The following is a 15,762-nucleotide window of genomic DNA, read 5'->3' as shown; positions in this document are numbered from 1 at the left end:
GTAGCGGCTTGAGTAAACTTACCAGATTGTTCAACCTCCTCACTCACTTTCTTCCAAATGTAATTACGTCACTACTAGAGCAAGCTTGGTTGGCGAAAATCCGCCAAAGTTCAGATTTTTAACGCTCTATTCATGTGGAATGCGGCGTCTGCGCCGCGCCATTTTCGCTAACCGCGCCGCAGGATGCCTATTCGCGTCTTTGCATTGACTTAACATGTAAATCATATAATGTAAATTATATAATCAACCAATCACATGGCAGTTGTTTCAATGCATTTAGGGCTGTGATCCTGGTCAAGACAATCTCCTGAACTCCAAACTTAATGTCAGAATGGGAAAGAAAGGTGATTTAAGAAATTTTGAGCGTGGCATGGTTGTTGGTGCCAGACGGGCCGGTCTAAGTATTTCACAATCTGCTCAGTTACTGGGATTTTCACGCACAACCATTTCTAGGGTTTACAAAGAATGGTGTGAAAAGGGAAAAACATCCAGTATGTGGCAGTCCTGTGGGCGAAAATGCCTTGTTGATGCTAGAGGTCAGAGGAGAATGAGCCGACTGATTCAAGCTGATAGAAGAGCAACTTTGACTGAAATAACCACTCGTTACAACCGAGGTATGCAGCAAAGCATTTGTGAAGCCACAACACGCACAACCTTGAGGCGGATGGGCTACAACAGCAGAAGACCCCACCGGGTACCACTCATCTCCACTACAAATAGGAAAAAGAGGCTACAATTTGCACGAGCTCACCAAAATTGGACAGTTGAAGACTGGAAAAATGTTGCCTGGTCTGATGAGTCTCGATTTCTGTTGAGACATTCAGATGGTAGAGTCAGAATTTGGCGTAAACAGAATAAAAACATGGCTCCATCATGCCTTGTTAACACTGTGCATGCTGGTGGTGGTGTAATGATGTGGGGGATGTTTTCTTGGTACACTTTAGGCCCCTTAGTGCCAATTGGGCATCTTTTAAATGCCACGGCCTCCCTGAGCATTGTCTCTAACCATGTCCATCTCTTTATGACCACCATGTACTCATCCTCTGATGGTTACTTCCAGCAGGATAATGCACCATGTCACAAAGCTCGAATCATTTCAAATTGGTTTCTTGAACATGACAATGAGTTCACTGAACTAAAATGGCCCCCACAGTCACCAGATCTCAACCCAATAGAGCATCTTTGAGACGTGGTGGAACGGGAGCTTCATGCCTTGGATGTGCATCTCACAAATCTCCATCAACTGCAAGATGCTATCCTATCAATATGGGCCAACATTTCTAAAGAATGCTTTCAGTATCTTGTTGAATCAATGGCAAGTACAATTAAGGCAGTTCTGAAGACGAAAGGGGGTCAAACACAGTATTAGTATGGTGTTCCTAATAATCCTTTAGGTGTAAGTATAAATAATCATAAACACAGTCTGTTTTTAAAAATATAATCATCATGCCTAGAAATGGACACCTTTAACCTGCGGACAAAAAACAACCAGGGGCAACAGTTTAAAAGTAGCACAGTTTTGCAGGAAAACCATGGACTTGGCAACCAACTTAACATTAAAGGCCCAGGAATACTTCACTTGCACTCAAATTTTAAGACTGGGTGTTCGGACGACCCCCGACCCTCCTGAAGACAAAACTTACGTCATAGGGGTGGTGTGGGAACGTGAAAATATACTTTAGGCTTAAGGTGGCAAGTTGTGCAAAGCTAGCAGCACTCATGTTTTCTCTAGAAACTAACAATACTATTCAAACTATTTGATAATCAATATCATGAATGCGTTCGAAACCTATTACTGAACCGGGGTGAATAATTACACCCATTAAAATTTTAAGACTGGAAGATTTGGTTCTTTTAATAAACACCTTTATTTTCAGAAGTAGATTTATAGTTTCCATTACTAGCATTTCCATGGTTTCCATCGGCATCTTACAACCAACCTTCATCTCCCCCTTCAAACTGTGAAGTGAATTAAATATTTGCTCACCATTTTCAAGTTTGGTTGTTAAAGTTGGTGAAGCAAGAAAACAAAACAACCCTCCAGCCAACCAAATAAGTTAGCATACAATGAGTAATAAGTAATGTCTGGTGTTTCGTCTAGCCATCCAAATCCATTCAAGCCTGTTTAATGATTATTGAGACATTATTAACTTATCTACTTAACTTCATGTCTTACTCAATTACAAATAACCCTCAAAGCAAACATAAAGAGGGTTAAACATCTATAGAGGTACTGGTTTATGTTGGATTTGTTGTTTGTCATGTTTTCAGGGGAGGTGTTGTGTTGAAGTTCATGTCATTTAAACAGACGGTTGCTATGTTGGGTGATCACCATGGTAATGCGTGTGTGGGGGAACACTGTCACTGGGTTGCCGTGTCTTGCGTGATTTCCTTCCTCTTCACAGTTGTCATGTTTGTAGATGTGCGTTCTGCCTGACTTACACATAATTCAAAAATAAACTACTAGTCAAAATCTCAGTTATGTTGAGGAAATCCTTGAACAGTGTGTGCAAAATAAATGACAGATGTAAAGGATGTATTAGGGTGTAAAATAACTTTTTATTTATATAAAAAAAGTGTCTGAAACACCGTGTCATTGGTAGGACAAGAAAGATAGCTCACCCCGAAAATGACACATCACTTTGAAGATCTAATTTTTGAAGAAACACATTTTTTTATAAAGCTTTGCTCTATGATCTGTCCATATCAAGATACCAGACAGAAACAGAGTAGTGCTCCATACTACAGCATTGCATAAGCAACACAAAAAGTCATGCGTTCAAACCCAGGAAACACACATGCTAATAAATAAATGTTTACCTTGTAATGCATTACAAGTCACTTTGGATAAAAGCGTCTGGCAAATCTGTAAATGTAAAATAATTGTTTTAGATGTTTTTAGAGTTTCTGTAAATCAGATCAATGCAAATTAAAGTATTACATCAAATAGTTCCCAGAATATTGTTTTTGGTTCCCAGAGCGTTTTTTAAGCTTTGTTTTTGGTTCTCCAGGAAGGTTTTCTTTATGGAGCATTCTGGAGCCTGAAACCAATGTTAGGGGAATGTTCCCCAAACCAGAAACCACTAAAGTATTTTGTGGTTTGAAGAGAATGACCTAAAAATAACCATTAGGGACCGTTCTGCATAAGTTATTCTTAGTTTATTTAAAAATAACCATCCTGCGACATTCCCAGAACGTATGATTTGGTTTTCCAAAAAAAGTTAACCAAAAACTAACGTTAGGGGAACGTTCTGTGTTTGCTGGGAGTTCACTTTGAATACTAAGACTGTAAACTGCTATCATGGCAATTTTAAATTATTTTAATAATAATTTTTACATTTTACTTACATTAAGGAGTTGTGCACACCAAAACTTTAAACGGGACTGAAACGCATAAACAACGTCGAATGCCAGCTGTTTTTTAGCTGAGCGCTTTGGTAGCTGTGATACTATAGCTGTGAGCCGATTGGTTGCTGTGGTAATGTCCCGCCCCTCCTCCACTGTGATTGGACGGCCGCGTGAGAACTGACATTGACGAGCGAAGCTTTTCATTCAAAGTTGAATATTTTCAACTCACGGCGCTCAGCGCTGGGCGCGGAAAAAACGTCAAGCGCCGGTTTTCAGCGCGGAAGAAAAACGCTAGCTGCTGGGTTATTTGAAAAACACAGAGCTTCCTTTGGAAACAATTGAAAACATGCACCGGCCGCGGGCGTAAAAGCTTTGGTGTACACGCCCCCTTAAAGGTGGTGTATGAATTTTAGCGTCATCTGGTGCTGAGATTGCGAATTGCAACCAACAGCTCACCCCTTAACTCTTTCCCCGCCATTGACGAGATATCTCGTCAATTAAGAGAAAACGCTTCCCCGCCAATGACGAGATTTTCCGTCTTTTCGCAATACCGCTTTTATCCACCAGGTGGACTTCTGCAACTTATACAACCCGGAAGTATTGCCCTCTGACAAGCTGCTGAATGTCCGTGTCTGTTTTAAAGATCGCTCTGAATGGGAACTCTATGAAAAGTCCGTCACAATAATGGAATTATCTCTGCTTTTTGCTCAAAATGTGGTGTTTTTGCAGAAACCTACCCATATTCAAAAGCTGATTTCAAAAGAACTACTCAAGGTAGGATGAAACGGTTTTTTTTTGTTTGAAAGCAGAGGGTCTGTTCTTTCATTTGGTATATCGTATGTTTATATATCTGAAGAAGAACATTTTCTGGAGGGCATTAAACTTTGGTGAAAATCATGAAAAACGCTGGCGCTGGCTGGCAACTTTTTTAAAAAATGCTGGCGGTGAAAGAGTTAATTTCAAAACCGCCACAGGACAAACATGTCATCGTCTGAGACAACGTAGGGCTGAAACGCAATCTATAAAGCAGTTTGTCCATTTAGGGCTACTGTAGAAACATGACGGTGACTATGCGAGGGGACTCGCAATGTATGTAGATAAAATGGCAATAAAAACAATACAGTTCATTATTTAAGTTTTTATCCACCACTGATAATATAGTTTTGGGTATTATATTATTCTTTCAAGAGATCATTCTAAAAGTTACATAATGCACCTTTAATATATCTATTAAAATCTTAACGTACATTTAAACACCCAGAACAACATGTACGTACATAACAAGTATTAAAGGGAACATTCTATGAAAATCAGACTTTTTTTTAAGTGCTATAATCGGGTCCCCAGTGCTTCTACCAACCCAGAAAACATGAAAAATAGCAACCCTGTAACTTTGTTTTGGTAAGGCTCTCTCTGCAAGCATGTGAATATATAGGTCGTGCAGATTTCGCTCCCCCCATGACGTAGCTAAGGGATCTTATTATAATGATACCGCCCCTTCAACTGCGCTATCCAACCATGACGCTACCTTGAGTGCGATAGACAGAGAGAAAGAATGACTGACAGCACGACGCGTTTGTATTCCCACAAACACAAACAGTAGCCTACAATCTTATAACTTGTAGTTTTAATAATCTTTCTACGTTGAATTAACGTTCTAAATGATTAACGTTATCTTAGTGCAACAGAGAGAGAGCGAGTGAGTGAGAGAGAGAGAGTGAGTGAGAGAGAGAGAGAGAGAGAGAGAGAGAGAGAGAGAGAGAGAGAGAGAGAGAGAGAGAGAGAGAGAGAGAGAGTGAGCGAACGAACAGAGAGAGAGAGAGTGAGCGAACGAACAGAGAGAGAGAGCAACGCGACGGTTCGCTTTCAAGTATGTTGTTTAATATGTTTCTCTGAAGTTTATATGAATGAACACGAGGATTAATGCACTCCATGACACAGAGTGAGAGAACAACACGTATTCACTATCATACACAATAAGCATATTATGTTGTTTAATGTTTCTCTCAAGTTTTCAAATGAATACGAGGAGTTACAAGAAAGAGAGTGAGAGACTGACAGAAACGCGAATGTGTTCAATATGTGTACACAATAAACTTAAACATGTCATTTGATCTGTTTCTCTAAAGTTTAAGCATTAAACGTGTTGTTTTATTACAGATCATTTAAATGTGCTCGTGTGGTTTGGTCAAAAAGTAAACTTCTGAGTGTTTGTGATAGTGTATTTTATTGTAACATGCTGAAAATCATTGTGCCTGTTTAAAACACTGGCAGCATGAGACCTAAAAGTCTTTATTTTTATGTTCCCCATCTGCTGATAAACATGTATTTAGTATGCATAAAACAGATTGACTTTTTAAACTGGTTCAAATATATAATGCTGAACATCGCTTACTAACTTCTTTCGTGAGAGAATCTTCCTCGATGCTCTGTCATGTCTGTCAGTCCCAACCACAAAATAACCCAAAAGCTTTTGGGTCCTTTTAGGGGTGTCTGAGATCACTTGGTTCGTTCACATATAGACGGTTTCATCGGACGCACGTGATACACGTCTGGATCCGAACCTTACTTCCGGTTTTGTTTTTTTAATGGTCTAACTAGTTGCTAAACTGATCTCTTGAACAAATGCCTCGTCAAAAATAACAAATGTTTTGGTTTCCTAGGTAATCTATGTGTTGTTGTTTTGCTTGTTATATAAATAAACTACGTTTAAAGTACTTTGTTGTTAGCGGAGTTTACTGGAAGTTACTGCGGACCGCGACAGCCGCTTGTTTATGTTGCTACTGCTGAAACCGTCTATACTGAACTGCTCTGAGAGCGTTTGGAGGGCTCCAACGAACTAGGTGTGAAAACTAGTTTAAAGTTCATTTAAAGTAAATAATGAGACTAATCAGGTTCATAGATGACTGTTGCTTGGTAACCATTTCTTCGGCATAGTCCTATAGCTCAGTCAAATACCCTTAGATGTTTGTCAAGCTGTTTTCTAACATACTTTGTAAAATCAATATGTGATATGCATTTTGATTATGTAAGCATTATCAGGATGAAAACGTGGTTATGCCTCATTGTAGACAATAAATCTAATCAGAGATTTTAAAGGCATTCAAGATATTGTTTATTGATGGTTTGAGAAGCACAATATTCTTAGCATTGCTTAGGAATATAGCATCCGGACAAGTTATGTACTCTACAAATTGGAGAAAAGGTGTTGCTTAACAAATATTTAAGTAGTAAATGTTTTTATCAGTTTTTAAGCATAAATAAACAAAATATTCAGACACAAAGACTATGCATTTGAAAAATGGATTGGTTATGTTTGACCCATAATGGGTAAATATTGGACAGAACACATGCTGGTTTAAAAATGACCAAATGTTGGGTTGTTGTCATGCAACCATGGGTTATAACAACCCAGCAGTTGGGTTAAAACAATCCAGCATTGGGTCAATTTTAACCCAGCGTCAGCGGTGTGTCCAACATTATGGGTCAAAAATAAAAAGAAACATTTTAAGAGTGTGGGTATTCCTTACAACACATTTTTAGGTTAATTTCACTTGAATGTTTTAGATTTATGAATTTTATACACTTGAAAGTAAATGAACTAATATTTTCTTTTTGACTATGGCCAAAACTCAAAATATCAAGTTCTGTATACTTCATTGTTTAAGTAAAGACAATATCTGGGTTAATGGATGAAATTGCAATTGCATTTTCATAATCTCTGATTGCATTCTCCATCATGTCCACACAAACAGCCAGACTGACAAATACAAACTGACAGATCTTTTTTTCATCCTTGTCATTTAAGCTAAGGATGTCTGTCTTGGGTAATACCTCATTCAATATAGAGCAATAAAAATGTAATACTTCGATATCTAGCACTCATTCTGGCCTTACAATAGAAACAAGCTTTGTGCGAGAGCTTTGGTTCAATAGTAATTTGGTTCAGTAGTTATTCATTTGTATTATTTACCTATTTGCTTGATCTGCAGCCTCTTTATAGGCACACATCCAATTTATGACTTTTTAAATTCCACTTTGCTATTTTGCATCTTATGTCATTGCGATAAAGCTATAATGTACTACAAAGGTACATAAAAGTACCAGTGAAATAGTACACTAGTTGAAAAAAACTCTCGCCATGTACTCTTCATGCACTGGACCTTTGTGGACATAGCTTGATGGAGAGATGTGTGATGTATGATTTGATTTACTGTAAACAAAATTACAGCTTCAAAGTCAAAACAATACAATCACATCCCAAAACAATTTGTAACTTAACTCAATTATAATTTTTTTAAACATCCGTATCGATTGTTACCGAAAGCGTGTTTTATTTTGGGACAAGGAAAGAGAATCGGATTGTACCTGTACATATCTTATATGCATTAAGTTATTACCGATGTTACTGTACATGTATTGAGCTTTACAGTTATCCCTGCAGTAAAAAGACAGATGATGTTATTAACAGGAAATGCTCTTGTGTCTCTTTTCTTTTTCAGAAACAACTTGGGAGAAGCCATCCAGTGTTCCTGGCACCCCCAAAACTCCATTAAAACACAAAAATTCCCTACCTACAGGTAAAAGTGCTCTTAAAATCTGTTTATACAGACGGTATTCAATATTTAATGTTTAAATTTAGAAAAATGCCTTGACTCTACACTGCAAAAAAAGGCTTTATTCTCAGAGGCCACATGAATGGGGGGAATAAAAAGATACAGATGATATGTCTAAACAGAATGGAAAGCATTCTCTCATAGTTTTTGGCCAGAGGCGCTTTATCTCTGCTACAGGGTGCATTGGATTCCACAGAGGCCCGTCTGATAAAACAGATTTCCTCTGTTTCTATTTTATCCGTCACTTGGGACACTGAAACCACATGGTCACATGTATCTACTGTAGCATTGGATAGCAACAACCTTCACAACACATACATTTGATGAACTCAATTATTTTTATATTTAGGGTCTTAGCACATGCTTTCTTACCAAAAGGACCAAAATCTTTAATACCTGATAGATGTCACCAAAATGGTCTCTGTGACACACTATGCTTTGTATACAGAAACAAACCAGCCTAGTCAGGGAGCAACCTGCCCCTTTTCTCAATCTTTTGGCATATTTTAGTTTGAAGTTGTGTCTTTGGAAGGAATGGGTTTGGTTAGAGCAGTGTTTTCCAGAAAGTTTAGATGTCTCTTTATTTAACACACCTGATTTAACTCATTAGCTTGTTAGGGTGACATGTTTATCATTCTGGAGGGAGGCTGATGAGTGTCAGGTGTTTTTTTTTTTGGGGGGGGGTACTCAATGACCAGTATTGGGATTCATGGGTTAGAGGAATTGATAAGCCTGTAAGTTAACTCTTGTTAGCATTGCATTGTGAGCGAATCTTTCAAACATGGTAAGGAGCGTCACATTTCCGGCTGACGTCAGAGGTATTCAGGCCAACCACAACGTACAGATTATCTGGGCAATCAGGGACACAGAGTTTTTTAAATTAATAAGATTTGTACAAAATCGATGCGTTTCAGTATGTGGAAAATAAGGTGTTTTTAAACCATAAACCACGTAAAGGCGTTGTATTTTTCAAACACACAAAATAACGTTGTTTTTAGCAATGAAATAGGTGCTAGGGGTGGGCAATACAGCCTTAAAATTATATCATGATATTTTAAGAATTTTTGCGGTAATTATATTTATGATGGTATGAAAAAATTATGGAAAAGGAAGGGCAAATTCCATCCAATGAGCTGTCATTGATGACAGAATACCTCATTCAAAGTGTAAATCCATTGTCAGAAATAGCATTAAAGTAGTGACACAGTCACACAGCATGAGTCAAATTTAAACAAAGTACAAACTAGATATGAAATACTATGAAAATTTTACATTACTATGACACTACCACAGATTTTCAGTAATTTTCACAGATCCCAGTTACTTAAAGGAATAGTCCATTTTCTTAAAAGAAAAATCCAGATAATTTACTCACCACCATGTCATCCAAAATGTTGATGTCTTTCTTTGTTCAGTCGAGAAGAAATTATGTTTTTTATATTTTTCTCATTTTAATGGACTTAAATAGACACCAACACTTAATACTTAACTCAACACTTAACAGTTTTTTTCAACAGAGTTTCAAAGGACTATAAACAATCCCAAACGAGGCATAAGGGTCTTATCTAGCGAAACGATTGTCATTTTTGACAATAAAAAAACCAAATATACACTTTTAAACCACAACTTCTCGTCTAGGTCCGGTCCAGCGCGACCTAACGTAAATGCTTAGTGACATAGAAAGGTCACGTGTTACATATATGTAACGCACATTTGCGGACCATTTTAAACAATAAACTGACACAAAGACATTAATTAGTATCATTCACATACAACAACGTCGAAATGGTCCTCTTTTTGAACATTTGTAAACACTGGGGCGGAGTTTCGCGTTCGTCCTCTGTGACCTCTTGACGTCATGACGTAAATGCACCATACGTCATCACGTCGCTATATCATTGATATCATGATATGACTTTTTTATCATGTAAAAAATTATACCGGTATTATCATGAACGGTATGACATGGCACTTCCCTAATAGGTGCTCTTTAAAAAGTCATAATATGTACCATTAGGTTATAGATTATAGATTATGTAGTATAGATGGTTTCATCGGACGCACGTGCTTAAGCCTCTGGTCGGAACGTTACTTCCGGTTTCTGTTTGTTTAATGGTCTGACTAGTTGCTAAACTGAAGTCTTGAACAAATACCTCGTCGAAAGTTACAAATGTTTTGGTTTCCTAGGTAATCTACGTGTTGTTTAATTTGCTTGGTGTATAAATAAACTACTTTAAAAGGACTTTGTGGTTATTTATTTTTAGCGGAGTTTACCGGAAGTTGCATTGACCACGAAAGCCGCTTGTTTATGTTGTTACTGCTGAAACCTTCTATACATTTGGTTCCAGTATGTATCTCTGAGGTACTAATATGAACTCTTTAGGTCCCGATCTGTACTTTTTGAAAGGTACAGCCCCAGTGATAGCTGAGGTGTATTTTGATGATTTTTTCTGACAGTGTAGGTTGGCAGAATCCCACATGAAAATACTATAGTATATACTATAATATTTACTATAATATTATATAGTATAGTATATAGTATATACTATAATATTTACCATATATAGCTACTATCATATTTACTATAGAAAATTGTCGGTACTATAGTGTTTTCGAACCATACAATATATTAGATATTAAAGTATACTCTACTGTTTATACTACAGCGTGATTACTATAATACACTATAGTATACTGCAGTTTACTGTAGTTAATACTGTAGTATAATAACGTTTTTATGTGGGACTTGAGACATTCTTGACAGCATGTTATTGAAGCAAAGAAAGTATTTACAACTTGGCAGTGGTAATTTGTAGATAAACATTTTTTACATGCTGACTGTATAGGTTATAATATGAATACCAATAATGAACTATACTTTAGTATTGATGAATCTGTCTCTGTAAATGAATCTTTATAAAGCTAGCAGATTCACATGGAGGAGTTGTAATGGTTTCATGGGTCCATGGTGTTTCCTTGCCTTGGACCAAAATAGCACTTCAGCATTGTCTGTGACCACAATAGGGTAGTTTTAGGACTAACAGTTTTGAATCAAGGTAATGATTCAACCTTTGACCCTGGCATAGAGGATACTGTGGCACTTTGTTGGTTACGAGGCACTGAAACTCTGGTTAGATGTGCCTATCTATATGAGTCACCTTTTGTATATTAACCACTTCCTGTTATTCAAGATATTTTAAAACAGATCTCTATTCTCATATCTTTGGTGCAAAGTTACTTTCTGGTGGTCACTTTCAAATGTTTACTATTCGTCCAACCATTAGACTGGCCTGCTTTTCACAGGACAACCACAGATTTGTGGTCCACCACTGCAGCAGTGGGAATGCAGCAGTATTCACTTTGGGTTCTAAAGGTCCCTTAAAAGAAAACCACCACCGTTTTTAAATATTTTACTTTGTACTTACCTCAACTTAGACAAATTAATATATAGGCTACCTATCTTTTCATGTAACTACTCATGTAACATAGGGAAAACATGGAAGTGCTTGGTGGCTTCTAAATTCATCCCTGTTTGGATCCTAAAGAATGAATGGGGCTAGGCTAAATGCTAACACATTCACAATGCGCTGTACAAAGATTAAGTGCACGCATTGAAAAAAGGTAGGTATGTATTAATTCGTCTAAGTTGAGGTAAGAACATAGTCAAATATTGAAAAACTGTGATGTTTTCCTTTAATATGAGAAATTCACTTTGAACATAATTGTGTGTCATCTGTGTGTGTACGCAACCATCCTGTAATGCTAAAAATCTGCCACCTCCTTTTTTTAAATCCCCATAAAGCCTCAACATTCTCATAGGACAAGCTGTTGGTGTTTTCTCAGCAAACTGACATCACTTTGTGCAGGCCCCGCCCACAACTTTTGAAAGACCACATTAAGTCACGGTTTCTATTTTAAATCTTCTTTACATAAATGTTCTTTTTTATGATTGTCTTATTAAAAACTCTTATGTTTTCGATATAGATTAATAGTAAACAGGGAGGGAAGCAGCAGCTCAATTGCATTTAAAGAGACACACACAAAAAAAATTTTTTGCACACACAAAAATTAGCCGTTTCAACATGGGATAATATATGATCTTTATGCGTGGTTTCACAGACAAGGCTTTGCTAAAGCAAGGACTAGGTCTTAGTTAAATTAAGGTGTTTAAGCATCTTTTATAAACATACCTTAGAAAAAGAGACAAATCAATGGCACTGGCATATTTTAAGATTTTTAAAGTTATTTTCATGTGACTATGTGATTTAGTCTAGGACTAGCATTAAGCCTTGTCTGTGAAACCAGGGATTTGGACCTGAAACTTTACAGGCACATTCCAGGGTCACCAGAGACTATCATTACATCTCAAAAAATTGCGATATTAGGTGACCTTTTAGGGTAGAACAATTTAAATAATAAAAGAATGGTAATGTTTAATCAGTTTTCTCTTATTTGACTGGTTTGTCCTGTATATTGACTCATTTGGCTTGTACACTAGGGGTTTGAGACACTGTAAAGCTGCTTGTCACCATGTCACTGCTTGTTAAGGCTCTTTCATATGGTTCGCAGGGGTAGCCCACAGATTTGTGGTACACTACTACAAAGTTCAATTAAATTCAATTTTATTTATATAGCGCTTTTCACAATTGTTATTTGTTGCAAAGCAGCTTTACATGAGTAGATGTAGGGGAGAACACAGAAAATCAATAGATAATATAAGAAGTAGAATATAGCGGCTAAGGTTAAACCGTACAAGCGAGCGTATTAATAATGTAACGTATACAGTAAATTGCTAAGTTAAGCCAAAGTTGGCTGACTCTCCCGGGGACGAAAAAAACCCCTAGGAGAAAACCCGGTGGGAAAAAACTCCTAGAAGGACAAAAACCCTTGGGAGAAATTAATATATATTTATATAGACATGGTAGGGATAGGAAGCGGGTAAGCCGATTAAACTGGTTCAGCCGGTGGTCGTTGGTCGCGCATCGGCTGGGCATCACGTTGAAGGACAGCCAGTAGATCAGTGGTGCGATGATCTTCACAGCAACAGGAACTGGGTCTGTTTGTCTCATTGTCCTCGGGGTCGAGGATGAGACAGGGAGACAAAAACAGAGTTCTATTAGCGTAGGGGCCGTTCGCATGTAATGCAAGTGTCATACAGTATAGTGGTTTAAGTCAGCTCGGTTCCAGACATGCTAACTATTGCGGCAATAGTATATTACCCATATGAGGTATGTGAGTGCTTTGTTCTAGACAAAATAACTACTGCGGGAAAAGTACATTTACTGAACATTTTATGTGAATGCTTTGTTAAAGAAGAATGTTTTAAGTTTAGATTTAAATTGATCAACTGTGTCTGATACTCGAACATTATTTGGTAAATCATTCCAGAGCTTAGGGGCCAAGTAGGAAAAGGATCTACCACCTTTAGACACTTTTGATATTCTAGGGATAATTAAGTGACCAGAATTTTGTGATCGCAGTTTACGTGATGGATTGTATTCTGATATTAGTTCTTTAATATACGAGGGCGCTAGGCCATTTTAGTTTTTTAGGTGATTAGTAATATTTTAAATTGTATGTGATATTTAACTGGTAGCCAGTGTAAAGATGCCAGAATTGGACTTATGTGGTCATACTTTTTAGATCGAGTAAGCACTCTTGAGGCGGCGTTTTGAACCAGCTGTAACTTGTTTACCTGATTTGCATGGCATCCCCCGAGTAACGAATTACAATAGTCTATTCTAGAGGTCATAAAAGCGTGGATAAGCTTTTCTGCATCTGATGCAGACATCATATGACGTATTTTTGAAATATTTCTAAGATGGAAGAATGCTGTGCGGCAGACGTTGGAGATATGACTATCGAAAGATAGATTGCTGTCGAACATTACGCCTAAATTCTTAACTGTTGAAGATGGCACCACCGTGCAGCCATCTATGGGCAACTTGTAATCTGACATATTATGTTTGGAGCAATTTGGTTCAATAATAAGTATCTCAGTCTTATTGGAGTTTAGCATAAGAAAGTTATGTGCCATCCAGTCACTAATATCGCTAATGCAGCTTAGAAAACTGGTGGGTTTCGCTAGGATGTGACGAGATGTAAAGCTAGGTATCATCCGCATGTGAGGGATTGCAGGACAGATGAACCCAAATGCAAACGATGTCGGGGAAAACACTTTATTTTGACACAAAAAACCACGAGGGGGTACAAAACATGAAACACCGACAGATAACACTAAACGTTGACTTTGACTCTGACTCTGACTTGGATAACTAGACACGAACACGAGGAACACAACACAATGAACCTGCACAGAACTAAAGATACACTGACATTAAATATAAGAAACCAAACAAGATAATGAGCGGGAACAGGTGATGGGAGAAAACCAATGATTACTAATAAGCAGGAGAACGAGGGGGCAGGGTCACAAGACAAGACACCGGAGGCACATGCCACACAAAAACAAGGCATGAACCTCCACACAAAACCTGGGACTGACAGAACTCTGCCACCATGACACAATACAAATATAACATAAGACTTCAAGGCAGAGTCCTGACACCGCATAGCAGTGAAAACTTATGTTATGTTTCCTGATAATGTCTCCTAGAGGTAACATATATAACAAGAATAGGATAGGGCCTAGAACTGATCCCTGAGGTACGCCATATTTAAAGGGGAGTGATATGACTCTTCCTCATTTACATAAACAAAGTGATATCGATTGGTAAGATACGATCTAAACCAGGCTAACGCCTGACCACTGATGCCAACATAGTTTTCTAGTCTATTGAGTAAGATTCTGTGATCTATTGTGTCAAAGGCTGCACTAAGGTCTAGTAATATAAGGATTGAGATTTCACCACAATCGGGTTAGGTAATTTGTAACTCTAAGCAGCACTGTCTCTGTGCTATGGTGGGGCCTGAATCCTGATTGGAACTTTTTATATGTATTATTATTCGCTATGAATGTCATAGCTGGCTTGCCACTACTTTTTCTAATATTAAAAAAAAGGTAGATTTGAGATTGGTCTAAAGTCTTACCTTAAGATCTACCTGGTCAAGGTTTAGTTTTTCAATGAGCGGTCTAATAACTGCTAGTTTGACAGCTGTTGGAACGTATCCTAATTCTAGAGATGAGTTAAAGATATTTAGTACCGTGTCTGACACTACATGAAATACCTCTTTTAGTAATTTTGTGTGAACGGGGTCTCATATACAGGACGATGATTTGGATGACATTACTAATTTAGAGAGCTCTTCTATTGTAGTAGGTTTAAAGTGACTATTACAACGCAAAGAAAGCATCAAATGTAACTTTCACTGTGGAATATTATATAGAGATGCAAAACACAGATCAGCCTTAGGCTCGACATTTGACCGAAAGGTTTTTCTCTCAGATTAATCAACAAATATTCCCTAATAGAGCATTTACTGTCCTCACCTCCGTTCTGAGCCCCATAATGATCTGTTTAGTGCTCCTGATTTGATTTGCACCGACAATCTCCGTTTTACAATGTCAAGAACAAAGAGGACCAAGTCTACAGCAAATGCAATTAAATCCCAGTTTAAGAGAGATGAGTGTCATTGCATGTACTGAGAAAGGAAACTGTATTCGTTTCAGCATAGAGCCATGTGCCATTAAAATCTTCATCACTCAGAATAATCTTGTTGCTGTTTTAAATGACCCACATCGATTCAAGTGAAGTACTTAATAGAGATAAAGGAAGTGAGGGACAGTTTGTTTACAGAAACTTTAAAAAGAATGACTGTATTATATGGGTTCTACTAA

General features: G+C 37.6%; 1 protein-coding gene across 2 annotated transcripts in view; it reads left to right on the top strand.

The window, feature by feature from the left end:
* The window catches only part of LOC129421034 (growth arrest-specific protein 7), an 80,425-nt gene that overhangs the window by 21,363 nt on the left and 43,300 nt on the right, over positions 1-15,762 (top strand). For both annotated transcript variants that reach the window (XR_012369211.1, XM_055176310.2), the window contains exon 3: positions 7,851-7,928. Coding sequence is in view for 1 of the 2 variants with exons in the window: in XM_055176310.2 (XP_055032285.1) it covers positions 7,851-7,928 (78 nt within the window). In the remaining variant the exon portion in view is untranslated. The remainder of the gene's footprint in view (positions 1-7,850; positions 7,929-15,762) is intronic.

This window comes from Misgurnus anguillicaudatus, chromosome 4 (genome assembly GCF_027580225.2).
Source record: "Misgurnus anguillicaudatus chromosome 4, ASM2758022v2, whole genome shotgun sequence".
NCBI classification, from domain to species: Eukaryota; Metazoa; Chordata; class Actinopteri; order Cypriniformes; family Cobitidae; genus Misgurnus; species Misgurnus anguillicaudatus.
Note: the sequence above shows the minus strand (reverse complement) of the source record. Positions and strands in the feature narration are given on the sequence as shown.